The following is a 19337-nucleotide window of genomic DNA, read 5'->3' on the forward strand; positions in this document are numbered from 1 at the left end:
ACTTTTTTCCCCCTGGGATTGCTACAATGACATAACAGCTTTTAAGTTGTATACTGACTGCTTTAACACAGGCCACAAGAATACGTGGGTTATTCCTAAATCATAGCTTTCAACATAGGGTGAGTCATTGTGAGACTTTCGGTTGAAAAAAATACATTGATAGGACTATTACACTATTCCAAGGCTGGCTTCTATCATTTAACTAGTTCATAGTATGAATAGGAGTCTGTTGCAGTGTAACGCCAAGTTGGCATTTGAGAAGTTTACTGGGCACATGACCTTGCTGTTAATGACTTTTGCATGGTGGGAGGAAGAGTACTTCTTACAAGAAGCTGTCCTAGGAAGCAGTTGATGTTTGTGTTTTAGCTATGCCCACTGACAAGATCTGTATGCCTCATGAGCTCTGCCTTACACACAAGCCATAGGTATTACAGAATCCTGGGTGGGATTGTGAAAAGTACTGAAGTTGATACTTTCCAGCCATTGAAAGTTACAAAGGAGACTTATGACCATCAGCAGGGATTGTAGTCCCTAGTGGTAGACAAGCATTGTCACAAAATGCGAGTATATCCCCATTCAGAGCCTTGTGTTCAGGAACATATGGACATGAGGACTAACAGTCTTCATACTAGCAACGAAGGGTCCTGTGGCACCTTATAGACTAACAAGTTTTGAGCATGAGCTTTCGTGAGCAGACTTACTTCATCAGATGCTGTCTTGGAAATCTGCAGGGCCAGGTATAAATAAGCCACAGCAAGGGTGGGGATAACAAAGTTAGCTCAGTCAGCAACGGTGAGGCTTACTACCAGCAGTTGATCTGAAGGTGTGAACACTAAGGGAGGGGAAGCTGCTTTTGTATTTAGCCAGCCACTCAGTCTTCATATTAACAAGCTCAAATCTGCAAAAGCTTAGAATGCAATAGTGATTTTCAGAGTAGTATTAGGTCAGTTACTAGAATATAGGATTGCTTCTTAACTGAAGAGAAGATTTAAACAGCTGCAAAAGAGTACTCCTCAACAGAAACAAAATGGAAGGAACCACAGAGGTTTAAAAGCCATTGGTCAGTTGACCTAGAACCCCTCTGCATTCCTATAGCATCTTCTAGACAAAAGTCACAATACTCTATGAAAAAAAATTGTGAGATGTACCATGCCAAGAACTAGCAGAGGGGTTAAGCAACTTCAAGAAAGTCTGTAGCAAAGCCAAGCCAAGACCCCACATCCTTCTGTGCCTTAGCCAAAAACCCATACTCTTAGCTTTATGAGAGCAAAATTCAACTTAAGGAAGCTACCCCCACAATTCTGAAATACAAGCACTATTTCAATATACGTTTATTTAGATATCTTGCATAGGCCATTGTTTTCTCAGTGGTATTTGTCCAGTGTTACTTTAGAGCAGGGATCAGAAGCCTTTGAGGCAGTGCACCAAAATTTGACATTTTGACCTCTATGTACTGTTCAAGTGCTGGTGATACTCTAAGGTCCAATAGTCCTACTTAAAACAGCTTCATTAATAGAGATGTAGTGCTTTACCATGTAGGTGGTGGTTGATAGCACTAGGTAGTCTTTGGTTAATCCACAGGTGGTATGGTTTTGAGCAAGCTCCTGGCTGTATGGGGAAGGAGGGGTGGGGGCTGAGCTCCCACCCTGTGGGCCAATGAAAGTCAGCTCACCTGCCACTTGTGGCACCTGTGCTGGGGGTTGCTGACCCCTGCTTTACAGCAAGTTTGTGTTCACATGTTCTTACGAGAGGTTGTGGAATCTCCATCACTGGAAATATTTAAGAACAGGTTAGATAGATGTCTGTCAAGGATGGTTTAGATAGTACTTGGTCCTGCCATTGGGGCAGGGGGATGGACTTGATGGCCTCTCGGTCTGTTCCAGTCCTAGTATTCTATGATCTTCTGGCACTCACCATTCAGGTCTGTTCAACCTTTTCAAAATGTATATTTTTTCAGACTAACAGTTTTGAAAAAAGATTGTCTGGTTTACATAAGGTAGAAAAGCTGTCTAGACTACTCAGTTTTGTGACTCCATGACCCAATGTCAGTGATTAGATTCAAACTCTTTACATCAATTAACACTGGACAAGTGCTTAAAAAAAAATGGAAGTTTATTTCTCTTTCAATGGCTCAAATAGCAAATAAAAAAATTGGGTAAGGCATCAGCCTAAGACAAGTGACATTTCCCATGTCCACTGGCTTCATTACACCTCAGATCCCAGTACACAGTTCTCAAAGCAAGACAAGGTTAGTGGTTAGACTCCCTGGTAAAGACTGAAAATGAGCGCAGTAAGATGAAAACGGGCTTTCTACAATATTACATGAGTAACTAATTCTGCACATGGTAGTCTATGAAGTATACATACAAAATTCCTCACAGATAAATATTTAACATGACGAATTTTAAAGAGCTGAGTCCCTACAATGTCTATTTGTTAGTGTGTAAAGTACACATTTGTTACTTTATTTGCTTGAATGCATCTTTGACTGTCAGTTATAGGTTTATATATGTATAAAAGAACAACAGTTTGTGGTATCCACCTACCCTTCCTACTTGAGTCCAGAAACTTCAGATCCTGGATTCTTTTCAGCAAGAAGACACTTAACACTAACAGTGTGCTAGTAATTCTTGTTCTCTTATGCAGCTGAGGCAATGTATTTTATTAGGAGGATTTGGATACACAGTGTTTCTATACTGCAAAGCATATCTGATAAACTAGAAAAAAAGTTGCTACAATGCTCCCCATTATGAAACAAGATGAACAAACAGTACAAAACCTGCCAATATCTCCCAAATAACCACACCATGTTCCCGCAGCTTAGTATCATGAAGACAAAATTATTGAAGACAACATCAGAATTTCCCAAATACCCAATTGTAACCCACATTTGCTCTACTGAAGGAGCTCCACTCAGCCCAACTCAAAGGAGTTAAAATGCAAAAAACCCCAACACCTACACACTATTTTCAACACAGTAGTTCCAAAGTGCCAGCATGTTAAGTGATAAGTGCCTCATTTCAGGCTTAACTGCTATACAACCTTGTAACCTCAACCGTACATGTAGATTCCAGCCGCTTTAATTTTAAACTACCATATTGTTTACTAAATCACAGGTGACAATATGCTCTGGACTACTCAAAACACCCAGAGTATGGCACACATTAAGATCAGACACTGCTAGCAGACAGCTAGTTAGCAAGACCATTCACATAACTGTACTCCACACTAAAGGATATTCTCCCACATTGATGCACAGGGCTACAGACTCCATGCACCAAGCTGAATATAGCTTTAACTACAATCTGCTATTTTTAGGTTTTTAAATTAAGGCATAATCAAATGATTGCATGTAAAAATTTACACCACTTCAAATTAATCAGTGAATACAGCTCCACCTAGAATGACTCCATATACCTGTATGCAAATGTTGCCTGAATCATTTTCTCTTCTACAAATTGCATAACTCAATGGCAAAGAACAGCTGTAGAACTGTTTGGTATCATGGTCACAAATTATAATTCGCAAGGCAGTAGAAGACAAGACAGTTAAGGATTTAGCAATATAAAATTTATGCTTACAAGAAACCACAGAAAGTAATGCTTCCCTCTGTTTGCTGTTAAAGACTGCCTATGAAACACTACATTCAGAAGACCAATGATGGGCAATTAGGAAATGGGTTGAACTTTGCTTCTCTTGAAGCCATACTAAATTTTTTTCAGTGAATTTAACTTGGTGCAGTTCCAATTCATGCTCTTAGCGATACGTTACAATTTCCAAAATGTTAAATTTTCAGTCATTTAAGCCTGTGATGGCATGCTTATAAATTATGGTTATTAGCACGGTGACCAAAAGGTGTTGGACTTTGATTATAAAATGCAACATCTCTCTCTGATCCTCTTAGCTAGGCTTTTCCTTTTCTTCTTCCCATTCTTCTCTTTGCTGTCTTCCATCTTTCTGGCTCTAATTTCTCTCATTAAATCAAAAAACACCTAAAAAAAAAAAGAGTAAGAGGTTATTTACATGTCAGTGCACTTGTACCATGAACACATGATAATTTGACTTTATGTAAACATAAGCTACTTGAGACCATATGTCTGGATGACAATTTGCGGAACACAGTACAGTTAGGCTAAAAATGGTTAAATAACCACAAGCAAATCCTGCAAGAATTACCCTATTCCTTCTAGCCTTTAAAGGACTTTTTTTTGGTAAAAGAGTAAAGCTGGCTGTTCCCCCATCATTATTTTAAACAGTTATTCATGTGAAACTTCCTGTCTAGAAACAGCTTCATTATCCAAAGCGAACTGCCTTTGGAAGAAGTAAACTATTAGTTACAACTCGAAAGCAAGTCTTTGAATAGACTATTAGAATATTTAGGAAAATATCAAAAAGCCATAGATCAGAGTCTGAATCTCATTACTAGTCCCGAGGCAGCTTGCCCACTCCTGAGCAACCTCTTCAAAATATAGCCAGGTTTGTTAGACTGTCAGCATCCAATAGCTGTTTGAAACTGAATGAACTACCAGTTCCCTAAACTGTGGATAAAGTAAGGAGTATATGGAAACTCAGGAATCCACATGTGATTATGCCTCTTTAGAATGTGACAGACACTAGGGACCTAACATCCTGTTTAAGGCATTAACCATTAACTGATTATGTGGGAGGGACACCCTTTCTGCTGGTGACAGGGGCTGTTCCAGCCTGGCTAGAGCACTCCCAGCTTGCAACACACCAGGGATTGGGGCTTCTCCAGCCTAGCTGCTGCAGACCCCAGGCATGTTTCATGCCATGGCACTCCGGCCAGGCCAAAGCAAATCCCCAACTAGAGCAGGATGGCCACTCCAGCCCAGCTAGGCTGGAGCAGCCTCCCCAACCCAGGTAGGCAGGGGGCTAGTCCAGCCCATACTGGTTAACTTGTAAGCCTCACCAAGACAGGCAGAGGCTTGCTGGTTAAATTTTGACACTTTGACTTCCCTAGATGCATGCTGAGAGGACAATGCAGGGAATTTCCATGATCATTGTTGCACCTGGTCTGTGTTTAAAGGTTCTCTACAGCAGTTGGTCCAGGATTGTTCAAACATTAAGTTAAATTTAGCTTCAAGACACATGACTGCAGAGATAGAAAGCAGTATTTACAGAAGAGGATTTAGGACTTTTACAGAACCTTCATTTTAATGTTTTGCTATTTGAGGTCATTACCTTATCCACATTAGCTCGTGTTTTAGCAGAAGTTTCCACGTAGTTAACGTTCCACTGATCAGCCCTGTTTTTTGCTTCCTCTACAGACACTTGTCTTTTATCTTCCAAATCTGATTTATTACCAACTAACAGAAAGGGAACATTCTCATCTTCTTTTACTCTTAAAATCTGCTCCCTAAAGAGAAAAGGGAGATATAATTCCAGAATCTTTACCTTGTTACAGCAATTGCTAATTTATTCCTTTTATAGATGTCACTGGGTGGCATTACATATATCCAATACATTTTTGGCTGTAAAACTGCATCATTGGTCGCCTCAAACTAAGATCCGCTATAACCTCAGATCCTTTTCAGCATTACTAGCCACCTAACCAGTTATTGTAGCTTTGCACTTTAATTTTTTTCCACCCAAGTATACAACTCTGCACTGGACTTCCGTCTTATTGGCTGCAGGCCAAATCTCCAATTTGTCAAGGTTGTTTTGAATTCTAACTTCTCCAAAGTGCTTGCAGCCTCTCTCAGCTTAGTGTCATCCAAAAGTTTTACAAGCACTATCCATTCTAATGTTCAAATTACTGGTGAAAATATTTACTAGTATCTGACCCAAAACAGCATACGACCTCACTAGATGCCATCTAACTTTAGCAGAGACCCACTAAGGATCTTTAGTGGTAGTCAGTTCTACACCCCATCTAGTAATTTCATTAACTTACAAGAAACAGACCACAATTCCTCTCTGAAGGCCAACAGTAAGTTCCCAGATGAAGACGTAAATTTTAAAAAGCATCATGTTCAGCTATGCCTCAGAACGAAGACATTATGTTAAAAGGAAACAGTTGTCAATTTATTCAAACTACAGAATCCACCCACCAAGTGAAGAAAAAAAGCAGAAGAACCTGCATGCTAGCAATCACTAAAAACCCACATGTACAGCACAAGCTTATACAGATTCTGCAAAAAGAAAATCAAACCTAACATTATGGGGAACTGCCCTGTTACAGTTCTGTGTCCTTGGTCTTACAGGAAAAGCTTTTCCCCATTGCTGTCCTTCCTTGGTGTTCTGCTGAATGGTGTTGTCAGACTGATCAGCAACGCCAAGCAGCTTTACAGTACTCCAATCAGACTCCTTCCAAACATAGTACAGTAGTATTTTTACCATAAACATTAAAATATGACTCCTGCTCTAGAAAGTTTTAGTAGACCATTCTGTGTCTTACAGAAGACATGAAAAGGGTATTTTCTTCCTCAGCCCAACCCCAAGTATCAAATATCAGGGGCTGACCTTTCCTGTTCCTACTGAGTGTTTCACTGCATATACTTTGCAAACTCAAAACTTAAAATGATTGTTGTTTTGAATCAGTTTGTCCAAAGTTACTATAACATCTATTTACCATGACTAAGACAGTTTTGATTAGATGTCTACCTTGGTACAAGTCATACATCATTGCACTAGTTCAGCCAATTTTGCAAAAAAACTAAAAGCCATTCAAGCCTCCTTTATTCCTCAAAACAAAAAGGGACAAACCCTTATCCCTACCCCACTTCCAGCCCAGCTTTTAATGAGTTCTGTCACTCAGAATAAATTTTGTTTTGACCAATTAACACATCTCATAGGCACCTGCTGTGTTAGTTACCTTGTTCCTTACATCACACTGGACTGAGTCAGACCATTTAGGATTTCACAGTACCTAGTATGATGGGGCTGTAGGCTCCACTGCAGATGGACAATTCTGGTGCTTCCTTGGGCACTTACATTTGATGTTATGAAGAGTATTTGAGAGTTTAACTTTGATGCCTAATAGCATAGTTAAACTACTACTAATTATGTACCCCCATCACCTGCAGTTTTCATTGTGCTACATGCCTGAAAACATTCTTAAATTGCAAATGTTTCATACAGTAGTAGGCATATATTTATTGCTTTTGCTTCTCCAAACAAAGTGAGTTAATTTTAGCAACTCCCTTTGTTGTATCCAGATTTGTAGGTGGAATCTAGACATTATAGAAATCAGACTGAAAAAAAGGGAGGGGGATTTCTCCTCAGAACAGGGATGCCATAGGTTCTTTAACTACTTCAGCTCATTCATTGAGCCAAGCTAAAATAGTTCAAAAGCAAGTAGTAGGGAATTGGTGTCCAGGTGACTGTGGAACGTGTACTTGCATAAGAATATGGTTTTTCCTGCATTTCCCTCTCCCAACCCTGGGAGGGAGATGGGGGAGGAAGGGGAATCCCCATAGCATAAAATTTGTTATATGCCACTTCAAACTGCCTTAAATTATAATGTAGTCTGCCATATTCTGAATTGAAAGCTCTTACCCTTTAGAACTGCCTTACCTTGGAAATTCCTTATGTGGCTTATTCACATTCTTTCAGAATGCGTGTGCATAGGCACAGCAGCAAGCAAGGTTTTGACTTTGAAGGCAGAATTTTAATATATTCCCATCACAATTTTGTATCATTCACTTGCCATGAACACTAGTTTCATCCTTTGCCTACAGATTTCTATGCAGCTCATTCCATTTCATTTGAAGGGATTGCTTCAGGAGTGACTGATTGCTCATTTCATTTCTCCTCCCATTACCACCTTTAACCTTATGGGCCGTCTCCCCATGAGACTTTAGATTTCTCTTGGAATTCTGACATCCTTACAAGAGAAAAACCAACTAGCTAGGAAAAGCTGCCTACTTTATTTTCATGGCTTCATAGATTACACTGAGAGTTGTTTGTTTTAAGGAAGCTGGTTAAAATAGAAGGTCAGCGTTTCTTCAGGTACTTTTATTTCCAAAAACAGAAGAGTGTTTAATCCTTGGGGCTCCAACATTTGGAATTGAGGGATCAATTTAAACAAGATCAATTGTACTTCAGTACCTGCTACTTATTTATAAGTCATTTTACTACTAATCAATCTCCTTATCCTCCAAATATTGCCTGTATTGATGCCCATGACTGGATGGCCAACCCTCACAATGCAACTGTGTTAAGTGCTGTGTAATATTAGAGTAATTACTATTTAGAGCTAATAGGAAGCCTTAAAGCGGGGACAGCTGGTTAGCCACAAAACACAGGACTTATGCTCCAAATTTCTGCCACAAGCTGCTCGCCACAATGTTACACATACTTGTCAGCTTCTGCACTAAACGTGGCTGCTTTGTGCAGGCATATGTGTATTCACAAGCCCATGTGCACCTGGTATTTCAAAGGTGAAACAGGAAAAAGCCAACCACCACCAAAAACCACCTCCCGAACATGGCAGAGAACTACAAAGGGTAGAAAAAGTAGGAGGTAAAAAACAGCCCTGGCAAGTGCTGCTTGGAATCCCAACTGCACAGCATCTGTGCAGCCTACAAGATAGTCTGGTGCTTACCAGTATCCATAAGTACGGTCAGGGCCATCAGTTTGGATAGCATTGTGCCTGTTTACAAGTCAGATCAAATGCCAGAAAGCCACTGACTTACACGGGCAAGGGTCAGATACTGCAAAAGAGCTTTAGTACTGTCAGAGCAGGTATCTTAAAACATTGTGCCAGAAATACCTGATCAGCAGACAAAAGTACATCAGCTGCTAAAATGAATGGCTGTTGGAATACAGTCTCTAAGTCTTCAGATGTCAGACAACACACTAGGGTGCAGTCTATGCAAGCTTTTATAGCTAGGAAACAGCAAAAGATTACAATAAGAGATTTTATATAAGAACTCTGAGATGATCAAGACTTATTTTACGAGCTCACTAAAAGTGTTCAATTTCCACCTCCGTTTACCTGAAGTCTGCTGTAGCTGCAAAAGATTCCAGCTCTGTGATAGAGAAGACACAAAGAAATCCCTCTCCACTTCGGAAATAGTTGTCTCTAATAGCAGCATAGTCCTCCTGACCTGCTGTATCTAAAATGTCTATTTGGACTTCTTCCCCATCCAGGACAACCTTTTTTCTGTAGCTGTCTGCTTTGGTAGGTTCATAGTCTTCCACAAACTGAAAACCAAAAAGGATAAAACTATATTAATATTCCCATATATCTGAAAAACCAAAACATTTACATCTGGATTTTTCCTGACCCAGAAAATCTTGCACAGCTCAATATACATATTAGCATCATAGACTTAAAGTCAACCTCACCTTGTACCAGTAAAGTAAGAGGCTCTGAGGTGTACAGATATGGAAGTTCACTTTCTGCTACTACCCAAAAGTTCACACAAATTTAGGTCTTATTTCACTTGGATATTCTAGAGCATCAGCTTCTCATTTTTGTTCATGATGTTAGACTCAAGCTGAATGACCAGTTTATATTGTTTACACCTTGCAAGTAAACTAATGCCACCACAAAGACATGTACAGTGTAAACATATCGATACACCGCACTTCCCTTTAGCATGAATATAAAGCAATGTAGATTATGAACACAGACCTGAATCCTTGAAGTAAATACCCTACCTGGCTTTCTACATGCTCAAATCATGTCTCCCCTAACTACAGGGCTCTATTTAGTAGTTTAGTGTCCCACTGCCTTGCTGGTGCTGGAGCTTTTCTAACAAGCATAGCTACAAATTTCATCATGGATGTAGCCAATTTTTACTATGGACTAAACAGCTATATTTCTACACTACCTAAGTAGTCTTGAGGCACTCTAATGCACAAACTGGTTGCAATCAATGATTGCCAAGTGTCAAGGGAGAAAGGAATGCTCTCTCTAATCTCTTGAGCAAGAGACTTAGCAGCACCCCAAATAGTGTGTCCCTTCTCAAACCAAGTCTCCTTGATAAAGAAGCCCTGCATAGATGCAAAAATTTGTAAAGGAATCTGATCCACAAACATGGTCTGCAGACATCCACATGTGCATCCACAGTATCTGTGGATCAAGGTTTTAAGGATGTATTACAATATACAATAGTTTATACTGTTTGGGAAGGATTATTGAAGAAGTAGTACACTAGTTTGTGTTCTTAAAAGACGCTATTACCCAAAGTATACCCTCAAATACTGTCAAGAGCCCATAAGTGCAAAGAGTGTTAAAGCCATAGTCAAAAGGAACTTAAAACCTCAGTTTTGGTAATGGGACAACAAAAGCTTTTTGAAGTTTAGACACTTGTACACCTTTAACAGTGTCATGGAATCTAAAAAAAATGCTACCTTATACTTTCTCAAAAAGGGGCAACAAGTTCAATATTTTTATATTCTACTTAGTAGGTAATTTATAGAGGCTTCAATTTTGTTAAGCAAGTTTACTTGGACTTCTTCAAAAACTAGTTTCAAAGGATCATGCCAATTAAGCTTAATGCTATTCACAGCCATATTATTTCCCTGAAAAAGTTAAGATTCTTACCTCATCATACATGAACTGCAATGTTAAAGCAGATTTTCCTACACCACCACTTCCCACCATGATTACTTTGTGTAAAGCCAGAGAATTCTGACCTTTGGGTTTATTTGCAGCCATGTTTGGATTGGAGCCAGTTGACAGAAACAGAATCTAGAAGGGAAAATAAAGGACTTTCATTAGTTAAGTCATGAAACAAAACAGTACAGAATGATTATGTATTCAAGGAGCTTGTTATCCTTAGATATATGGCCCATACCCTAAAGTTAAAGAAATCTCTAGTTGTGAAAATAGTAACCATAATGCTGAAGACATTACTTAATGGGTTTATTCTGAAATCCATGATAGCAAGATATGGAAGAGCAGCACAAACTAGCCAAAAGATAGAAATTAAAAAAGCCGTCATCTGCTTGTGGAGTAAAGTAGGCTCTTGAATCTGGCAGGAGTCACTGTTTGTCAAGCTAGCAATATTCTTAAAACAAGAAGAACAAAAACATTGAGTCAATCACACATGAAAAGCCGTACTGCCTCGAAAAAGGAAGTAAGAAGTCTGCGGGAATTTACAAGTTCCATAATAAGCACTTTGGATTTTTAGAGTTTAAGGTGCACTCAGATCTGGTTTTTTTCCATTAAAAGACTCCTAACTGCACTCTTTAGTTAAGATATACTCCCAGTAAACCAATGACAAACAGTGGATAGAAGAGAATTAAAAAAAATAAACCCAATCTTATCACAAGTATATTCATTGCTCTTATCTGGCCATCCTACCTACTAGTTCTTGCTTCTTGGAAGTTCTGGGCTTTCAATTAATTTCTTACCAGACTAAAAAGTAAGATATGCGAAGACAAATTCAATAGGATTGTTTTTGTTCTGTGCTTATAGGGTGGAACCTTGCCAAGCATGTCAGAAGAATTAGGTCTTTCTATTCCATGTCATTGTTCCTCATTTGTCAAAGACATTCAGCACACACAGCTTACCACTTCCCCCAACCCTTTGCCACAGAAAAGCTGCCATGGCTTCTGGATGCAAGAGACCCCCTACCCAGGAATATTTTGAAGAAATTAGTTTCTTGGAGAAAAACCAGGGGAAAAAGTGTAAGCAGAAGATGAAGGTCTGAGCTGCGAGAATAAGGAAAAACCCTGGATGAAGATGTAGATATGGCTGAGTGGATCAGCTGGTTAGCAGTTTAAAGAACATGTACTGCAAAGTAAAAGGCAGAGTATCCTAAATTCAACAAATGTTATGACAGGTAAACTGAGCTGTTCATATTGAATTTTAAAGGTTTCTCTTAACTAATCAAGCTGCAAGCATTAGCTAACTAGGTTTAGAATTTACACTCAAGTATACAATACAGAAAGCTGCAGGAGACTAGAGTTGCCACTGAGCATCATTTTACATAACACATGCCCCTTTATTTTGGAATACCATGGCCACAGACTATAATGGTGATACCAGTCTATTGCTTATTTTACTTCAGTGTGCCTCTGCTTTTCCAAGGGAAAACCATTTTTGAGGGGAAGTGCCAAGGAGTTCAAAGGGGCTTACTCCAAAATTAAGTGCACTCTAAGCACAGTCAGACTTAGCTTTTTTGGTAATTATTTAAAAATCAATTTTGCTGATTTAAATGATGATTTATATATCACCCTTGCAGCATCATTGTGGCAAAAGGAGGAAGAGTCAAAGTTCTGGAGTTTAAAACCCAATTTACCTGCAGCATTTTACAGGCCTTAAGATACTGTGCATTTTAATACTAGATAAGATTGTGACATTGAGGCACAGATTCTATTATGTGCATGAGGATGTCCTCTTCCCATGCAACCCCAACCCCTCACTGACTTCAATGCATTCTGCTCAAGCAGAGGGTTGCAGGATTAGGTTCCCACTGCATGCAGCAAGTGAAGTCAGGGTATTATAAGGGAACCAGCAAGGGGGTCATTCAAGCTCCAGTTGCTTTTCGTGCTTGTCATCTTTTGGATGCTTTAGGTCAGTACCATTCTGGCCTCCTGTTGAAGGGGGATAGGACAGTTCCCTGAAGTCAGCCAGTGGACTCCTAAAACAAGAGGGGGTGTCTATTTACACACACACACACACACACACCCTTCAGAGTATTAGTGTGTTTAATCTTTCACTCTTTTGCTCCTTCAATTTAAATACAGAGTCAATCTGGCTGCCAAGTTAATGACTGCCACACTTAAGGGAAGAGTGAGGATCTAGCACATTAGAAGTTCACACATTCACACTAACTAGGAATCAACATTTTGCCAATGAGTAAAGGTACACAAGACCTTCAATGAGTAATTATGCAATATTGTCAAATATGATAGCGAGCAAAGATTATGAAGTCTTAGTAGCAAGACTTCATAAACGTAACTATGTTTCAGTGTTGGTGCCATTGTTCGTGATTAACAAATGTCAGAATAACTGACAAAGTATAAAATAGTTGTCATACATATATGAACTGTTTTGTGAATATGTACAGAGATGTTATTAAAAATAATATACAAGATGTCAACTGAAGCTGCTTTCCCAAGCTGTCTTAAAAGCAAATCTCTTCTCTGGATCACAAACACTACTCATTATGTTGTCAAAGAATTCTGAAAATGCAATTGAAAATTAAGTGGCTTAAATTGTTTCACTCACAAAGGTTATCTAAGCAAATGAAGTACGAACAAGCTGCTGTACTAATTATAGACATTTAGTGGAGCGCAATCTACACAACTCAGCCATTAGTTACCCTGCCTGCTTCCAAGGTTAGTCACTATTTAACATTTAGAAATATTATTGTAATATCCAACAGCTATAAAATGACAGCATTTGTGTAGTGTCAATTTTAGAGTACATGTGTAAGTTTAAAACCTGAAAGCGTAAAGGCCCTTACCCTGAAATGTACTTGTGCCTTACCAGCAGAAGCTGTCACTCAGGGCTGTGAATAAGCAACCGTCCAAACAACACAAGTTACACCAACATAAGTGCTGGCATGCACAGCCCTGTCAGCAGCAGTTTCCTCAGTTAACCTAACTGAGCAATGGGCCCCACAAGTGGCCCTCCATCTCAGATGCAAGACAGTTGTCTTACAGCAAATATGGCTGAACATTTCTTGTTAATTTTTGTAGAAAAGACTCTTGGACAAGACACTGTGCCAGTATTTCAGGTGAATCTGAAGGAGCTACTGAAATGCACGTTTCTGCAGGACCACAATGAACATGAACATCTAGGAATTTCGTTGACCATTAAGCTGTGTCTACACTGAACCTTCCAGGGCTGAAAGGTTCAGTTGTTCTGGGTTTTAAGAAACATCCCAGACCGACAAGACTTCTAATGCTAAAGAGCATTGGCGTAGGCTTCTGGAAACAACTATTCCCTCTCCCCATTTGAGTGGATTACTTGGTAGGATGGAAGCCAAGAGAACTTTAGTCCATTCTTTATGGCCAGGAGATATTACTGTGGTGTTTGCACTGTAATATGGGCAGCCACAGCCAGCCCCCTGCTGCAGTGTCTGTGCTCCTGGGCCAGCCAATTGGCTAGGACTGGCCCTGTGGGCAGCACAGACTCCTAGAACACTAGAACTGGAAGAGGGCCTTGAGAGGTCACACAGTCCAATTCCTTGTCCTCTTGGCAGGACCAAGCACCGTCTAGACCATCCCCAGTAGATATTCACCTAACCTGCTCTTAAATGTCTCCAGTGATGGAGATTCCACAACCTCCCTAGGTAATTTATTCCTGACAGTTTGGATGCTTTTCCTAATGTCCAACCTAAACCTCTCTTGCTGCAGTTTAAGCCTGTTTCTTGTACTATGCTCAGAAGCCAAGGAGAACAATTTCTCCCCACTCCTCCTTGTAACCCTCTTTAAGGTACTTAAAGGGGACACGATAGCAGTTTTTCAAGTCTTCTCTGTTCTAAGCTGAGAAAGCCCAGTTCTTTCAGTCTTCCCCCATGGCTCTCTCTAGACCTTTAATTATTCTTGTTGCTCTTCTGGTTCTTCACCAAGTCTCTTAAAATGTGATGACCAGAACTGGACACAATACTCCACAGGTCTAACCAGAACCTGGAGGTCTCTCAGTCAGGGGCCATATCGGCATGGGTTATGTTTTTTGGCTCTTCACTTATGTACACCCCAACTAATTTTTCTGTGGGTCAATGGCCCCACAACTCAGAAAAGGCTTCTCTACTCTGTTCTAAGCCAAAGTTTAGATTGGGAATAAGTTTTCAGAGGAGCTACTCCAATTTTGTGGCATCACCAGACTGCATGTTTCCACAAGGTGAGTTTTCCTACAATAGATTTGCAAAAGTAGGAAACTGTCTTCCTATCAAATGTGGCACGTAGAACTGTCCAGTTCTTTTCCCTCTAAACATGCACTCCAAAATTTACAATACCCTCAAAGTTCAATGTGATGCAAACACATTTACAACCTTAGAGATGACGACTTCTGCCTTCACTTAAATGGCCTGGAATACAAGCAAAGCAATTGTGTGTTGAGAAAGGGGACCAAATGAGGGGGCCCATATATTATATATATATATATATATATATATATATATATATATATATATATATATATATATATATATATATATATATATGCACTCTAGAATCTCTGAAGCCTCTTGTAGGCAAAACAGATTGTTACTGCTCTCTGCTAGTGTTAATCCATGGGCACCACACAGCATTTTTAGCACTGCTGGGCAAAAGCTGGAATCACATCATTACAGGTATTAAACTGGCACCCTTTGTACCACAAAACTAAAAGCAAGCCTTTAAAAACCATGATTTATTGCATACTTTAATGAACAGGAATCTTAAAAAAAGAATTGAACTGTGCAGAAAGTTTCAGCATTGTTAATATAAATAACCTTACAGACAGCAACATAGTTACTCACACATTTAGAATTCAGAAGAATTTTGGTTTTGGTCATTTTGTAGACATACATGAGGATTTAGAAAAAGCTGTATCACAGTATGTCCATTCCTTGGTGTGTTGAATTGTGAGGGAGATTAGTCTCTTAAAAAGAGACCCAGAAAAGACACTCAAAATCTTGCTGCCTTGATCACCCTACTTGTATCTTTACTTACTCTGCAGGAACAAAATGATTGTAGGACTGCTGGTTGTGACAGGGGACTATGAAGTCATCTAGCCTCACCTTTATAAAACCACAGGCCCTAGAGTTTCACCTCGTTACTCAAAACTGAGCCAGAAGCTTGTTTGGCTAAGGCACATCTTCCAGAAAGATTTCAGTCTTAATGTGAAGACATGAGATGGGGACAGCTGTTTGACTTTTTTTTTTTTAAAAAAGGTATGCTATGTCTAATTTGAAGTTGCCTGGTTCTGGCTTCCAAATATGGGTTTTTAATACCTTTTCCTATTCAATTAAATATACTTTTATGTGGTATTTTCTGCAGAAGATGCTGCTCCTCTTGTAATAAAAAGTTACCTCAGTGTTTGATAAATTAAACTAGACTGAGCTCTTAAGACCACTGCAAGTCATTTTTTCCAGTGCTCAAGTCATCTGTATCTGACTGAAGACATTTCTTTAGAGGTGATGAACATTAATATACTATATGTGGTGGTGTTTCAAGGACTCAAAAAACTGAAGAAGAAAGTATTTACCTGGGAAAGGAGAAAGGCCAGTTTGAGTGAGGGAGAACTCTAGTGGTTTCTAAAAAAAGAACTTTACTTCAACCCCAACACCCTCCTCTGGGACTGGTAGTTCTGATTAGTATACTTGGAGCATAAAAACCCCTCAGGAGCCAAACAATATAGCAAGCAGATTCACCAACAGACAAGCAACCAATTTTAGAATAGCTGTTGAAGTATACTGGTTTTAAGGCAGTTGTGAGGACTGGAGACTTAGTAGTGGGAGCTGGACAGATTTAGATGAACCAATTGCATCCCCCCTGCCCCTCAAGTGTTTTAATATGCAACATGGATCCAAAAGAACGTAACTCAGGGTCAGTATCCCCGGTAAGGAGACTGCTTTAGTAGTCACCCAGGAGAGATTTAGGTGCTGCCTAGCTGATTAGCTGAGCACCCACAGTGGGCAACCTGTGTTCCTAATGGTGGTACACAGAATTTATTCTGCCCATAGATAAAAGCTAGTCTCCATTAACAAAGTTTTGCCAAAATAAAATCACTTCTTGGAGCTTTTAAAATACCCTAATACTGAAGCAGAGAAAAGACACTCAGTTTTAGCCTTCCTCAGATTTTTCTATGTATGCAATTAACAATAGTTTCCCCCTACCCACCCACAATGGTAATATAATCTGAATTCCTCAGGAGGTTTGACATCTGTAATTTTTAGTAAAGTTTCCTTGGACTATTGAGAATTAAGTTCAAGTGACTTAAGGTCACTGAACAATTTTGCAGGGGGCTTCCCAGTGGCTCTCAGCCAGTCACAAGTTAATTCTTCTTCAGGGGGCAAGAGTAAACAAGCTGGAAACATGTCCCAGCTAATAAAATGAGGACACAAACAAAGATACTTAGATAACTGAGGGTCCACATTCCCTCTCTTACAAGATCCCAGCAGGTTTAAACCATAGTCAAGAAGTCAGAGGAGCAACTCTCCTGCTAGTACAGCACTTAATTTGGCTTCTTCTGGCCATGTTCAGGCCTTCTTTGGCTACAAGAACGAAGGACGGGGAGGCTTCAGTAGCCTTATTTATGTTGCAATTCTCTTCAGAGTCCTTGGGATTCTGGAAAGTCTGTCTTACTTGACATGGCAATGCTTCTCATCCTTATCCTTTGTGATCCATTTAATAAGAGCACCTCCAAGATTAAAGCAATCAGTTAGGGTTGGAGACATTCAACAATCAAAATCAAGTTATCCTGAGCCAAGATCTGAAGGTCTGCATACCTCAGTGGTTAAATCTGTGGGACCTCCCTGCCAAAAAACTCCAAACAGCCAAAGCAGGAGGTCTCTATTGACAAGTGATAAGGTCTTATCTGTGTGAAGAGAAAAGGAGATGACACTACCAACAGCTTACAGAAGGGGATGCATCTTAGTAACAAAAATTCATCCATCAGCAACATTCAAACTTATTTTTAATTTAACAGCTTGTCACCCCCATTTCTCCAAACAAAGGAATTTCCAGTAAATTCCTCTTTGGAACTGAGATGTAAGTTTAACAGTCTTAGAGAGGCAGCCCTGTTAGTCTGTCTTCACCTTAAAAAAAAAAAAAAAAAAAACCACACCCACCAAAGAGCAGTCCTGTAGCATTTTAAATGCTAACAATTTATTAGGTCATGGAGCATTTGTGGGTCAGACCCATTTCTTCAGATATGGAAAATCCTGATGAATGACAGAGAAAGAATTTAAACAAAGTGAAAAAAGCTGCCTGGGATCCCTATGAAAGGTGGGGAACTGCCCTTGTAATGCGTAAGGTAATGGATATCTTTGAGTCTGAGGTGAGGAGTATTACACTTGAGAATTTTCCTATTCAAGCATTAAGTGCTCATGTTCCTACACTTCCACCAAGTGATATGCATCGTGTGCCAGCAGTGCCACTCTGTCCAATATACAATCACTTTTAAGAATAAGTAGACAAAGACATTAGGAATCTGAATATACAAATTTGTAAGCGAGCATTTCATTCTAGCAGGTCATAGCATCCAAAGTTTCAAAGTGTGCATTTTAAAGTCTCTGTTTTAATGTCAGATTACAAAGGGAGACATCTGAACTGGAGTTCATTCTCAAGTTTGATTATTTTTCACCTTAGCCTCATATCAACTACCTTAGCCATTACAAGGGCAATTTCCCCACCTCTGATATTTGTAGTACTCCCAGGCAGCCCACCTAGACACTTGGGGTGGGAGAGGCAGAAGAAAATTTCTCCATCTAGCTTTTATTTGTTAAATTCTCTTCATTTCAGTTATAATTCATCAGGATTTTCCAGATTTGAAGTTGGTCTGTCCCACAAAAGCTCATCACCTAATAGATTATATTGTTAATCTGTAAAGTGATAAAGTTACAAAACAAAAGCAGTGCTGTAACAGTTAGAGAGTCTTCACCTCAGAGAACGTGCTTTATGACTATCAAGATGAGACCTATATAAATAGCAGTTTTGCCCAGGTCTATGCTGGGGGCAATAGTGAACTAAGGCTCACAACTCCAGCTGCACCCATAGAATAGCTGAGGCTGCTGTACCTTACATTGGAGTTATCAGACCTCCACTGGGTGTGTGTGTGTGGGGGTGGGGTGGGTGTGTCAGCTTTCCTGTTGATTCTCCTTATGCTTCTCATTCCACTCAAGTATTGGAGCCAGAACACAGTCAGCTGTTGATTTAGCAAGTCTTTAACTAGACCTGGTGAACTGACCCCTGGGAACTAACCCCTGCAATGCTGTTTAATAAGCATAGACAAAGGTCTCAGCCCAAGTTCTGAGACCTGAACAGTTTCTTAACTTGAGACTGGTGGTCTGGCAAGGAGGCACGTACCTGACCATAAAAAGTAGCTCTTTAGAGTCCCCCCCCACCACGAGATGCTGGGGGAGATTCCTCCCCCCCCCCCCCCCCAAAAAAAAAGCACAAGGCAAACCTTCTTCACAATCTTTTCATTAATATAGAATAAGGTCTTTCACTTAAGTATGTGAAAGTTCCTGGAAACAGCAAAAATAGAATTAGTTCCAAATGTGGGCATCTGACTATTGGGATAATTATGGTGCAAGTTTTATACAGTAAGCTCTTGTTTACCTTCTCTTTGAAGAACCAGCACACTCCAATAACTCGCATTGCTCTCTCCATGCTCCTGGCTGTAAACTGAGGAGCCTGCAGGCTACACTCAGATGCAGCACGGAGAGACATGGGGCTAATGTTCTAAGGAGCCTGTCCAGCCT

At 39.8% G+C, this 19337-nt stretch overlaps 1 protein-coding gene across 1 annotated transcript in view; it reads right to left on the bottom strand.

The window, feature by feature from the left end:
• Positions 1-1892: 1892 nt before the first annotated feature.
• The window catches only part of RALA (RAS like proto-oncogene A), a 37828-nt gene continuing 20383 nt past the window's right edge, over positions 1893-19337 (bottom strand). The window contains exons 2-5 of the mRNA XM_074988086.1: positions 10517-10663; positions 8960-9168; positions 5203-5377; positions 1893-3992 (exon numbers count right to left, since the gene is read on the bottom strand). Of these exons, the coding sequence (XP_074844187.1) occupies positions 3870-3992; positions 5203-5377; positions 8960-9168; positions 10517-10630 (621 nt within the window). The 5' untranslated portion in view covers positions 10631-10663 and the 3' untranslated portion in view covers positions 1893-3869. The remainder of the gene's footprint in view (positions 3993-5202; positions 5378-8959; positions 9169-10516; positions 10664-19337) is intronic.

This window comes from Carettochelys insculpta, chromosome 2 (genome assembly GCF_033958435.1).
Source record: "Carettochelys insculpta isolate YL-2023 chromosome 2, ASM3395843v1, whole genome shotgun sequence".
Lineage (NCBI taxonomy): Eukaryota > Metazoa > Chordata > Testudines > Carettochelyidae > Carettochelys > Carettochelys insculpta.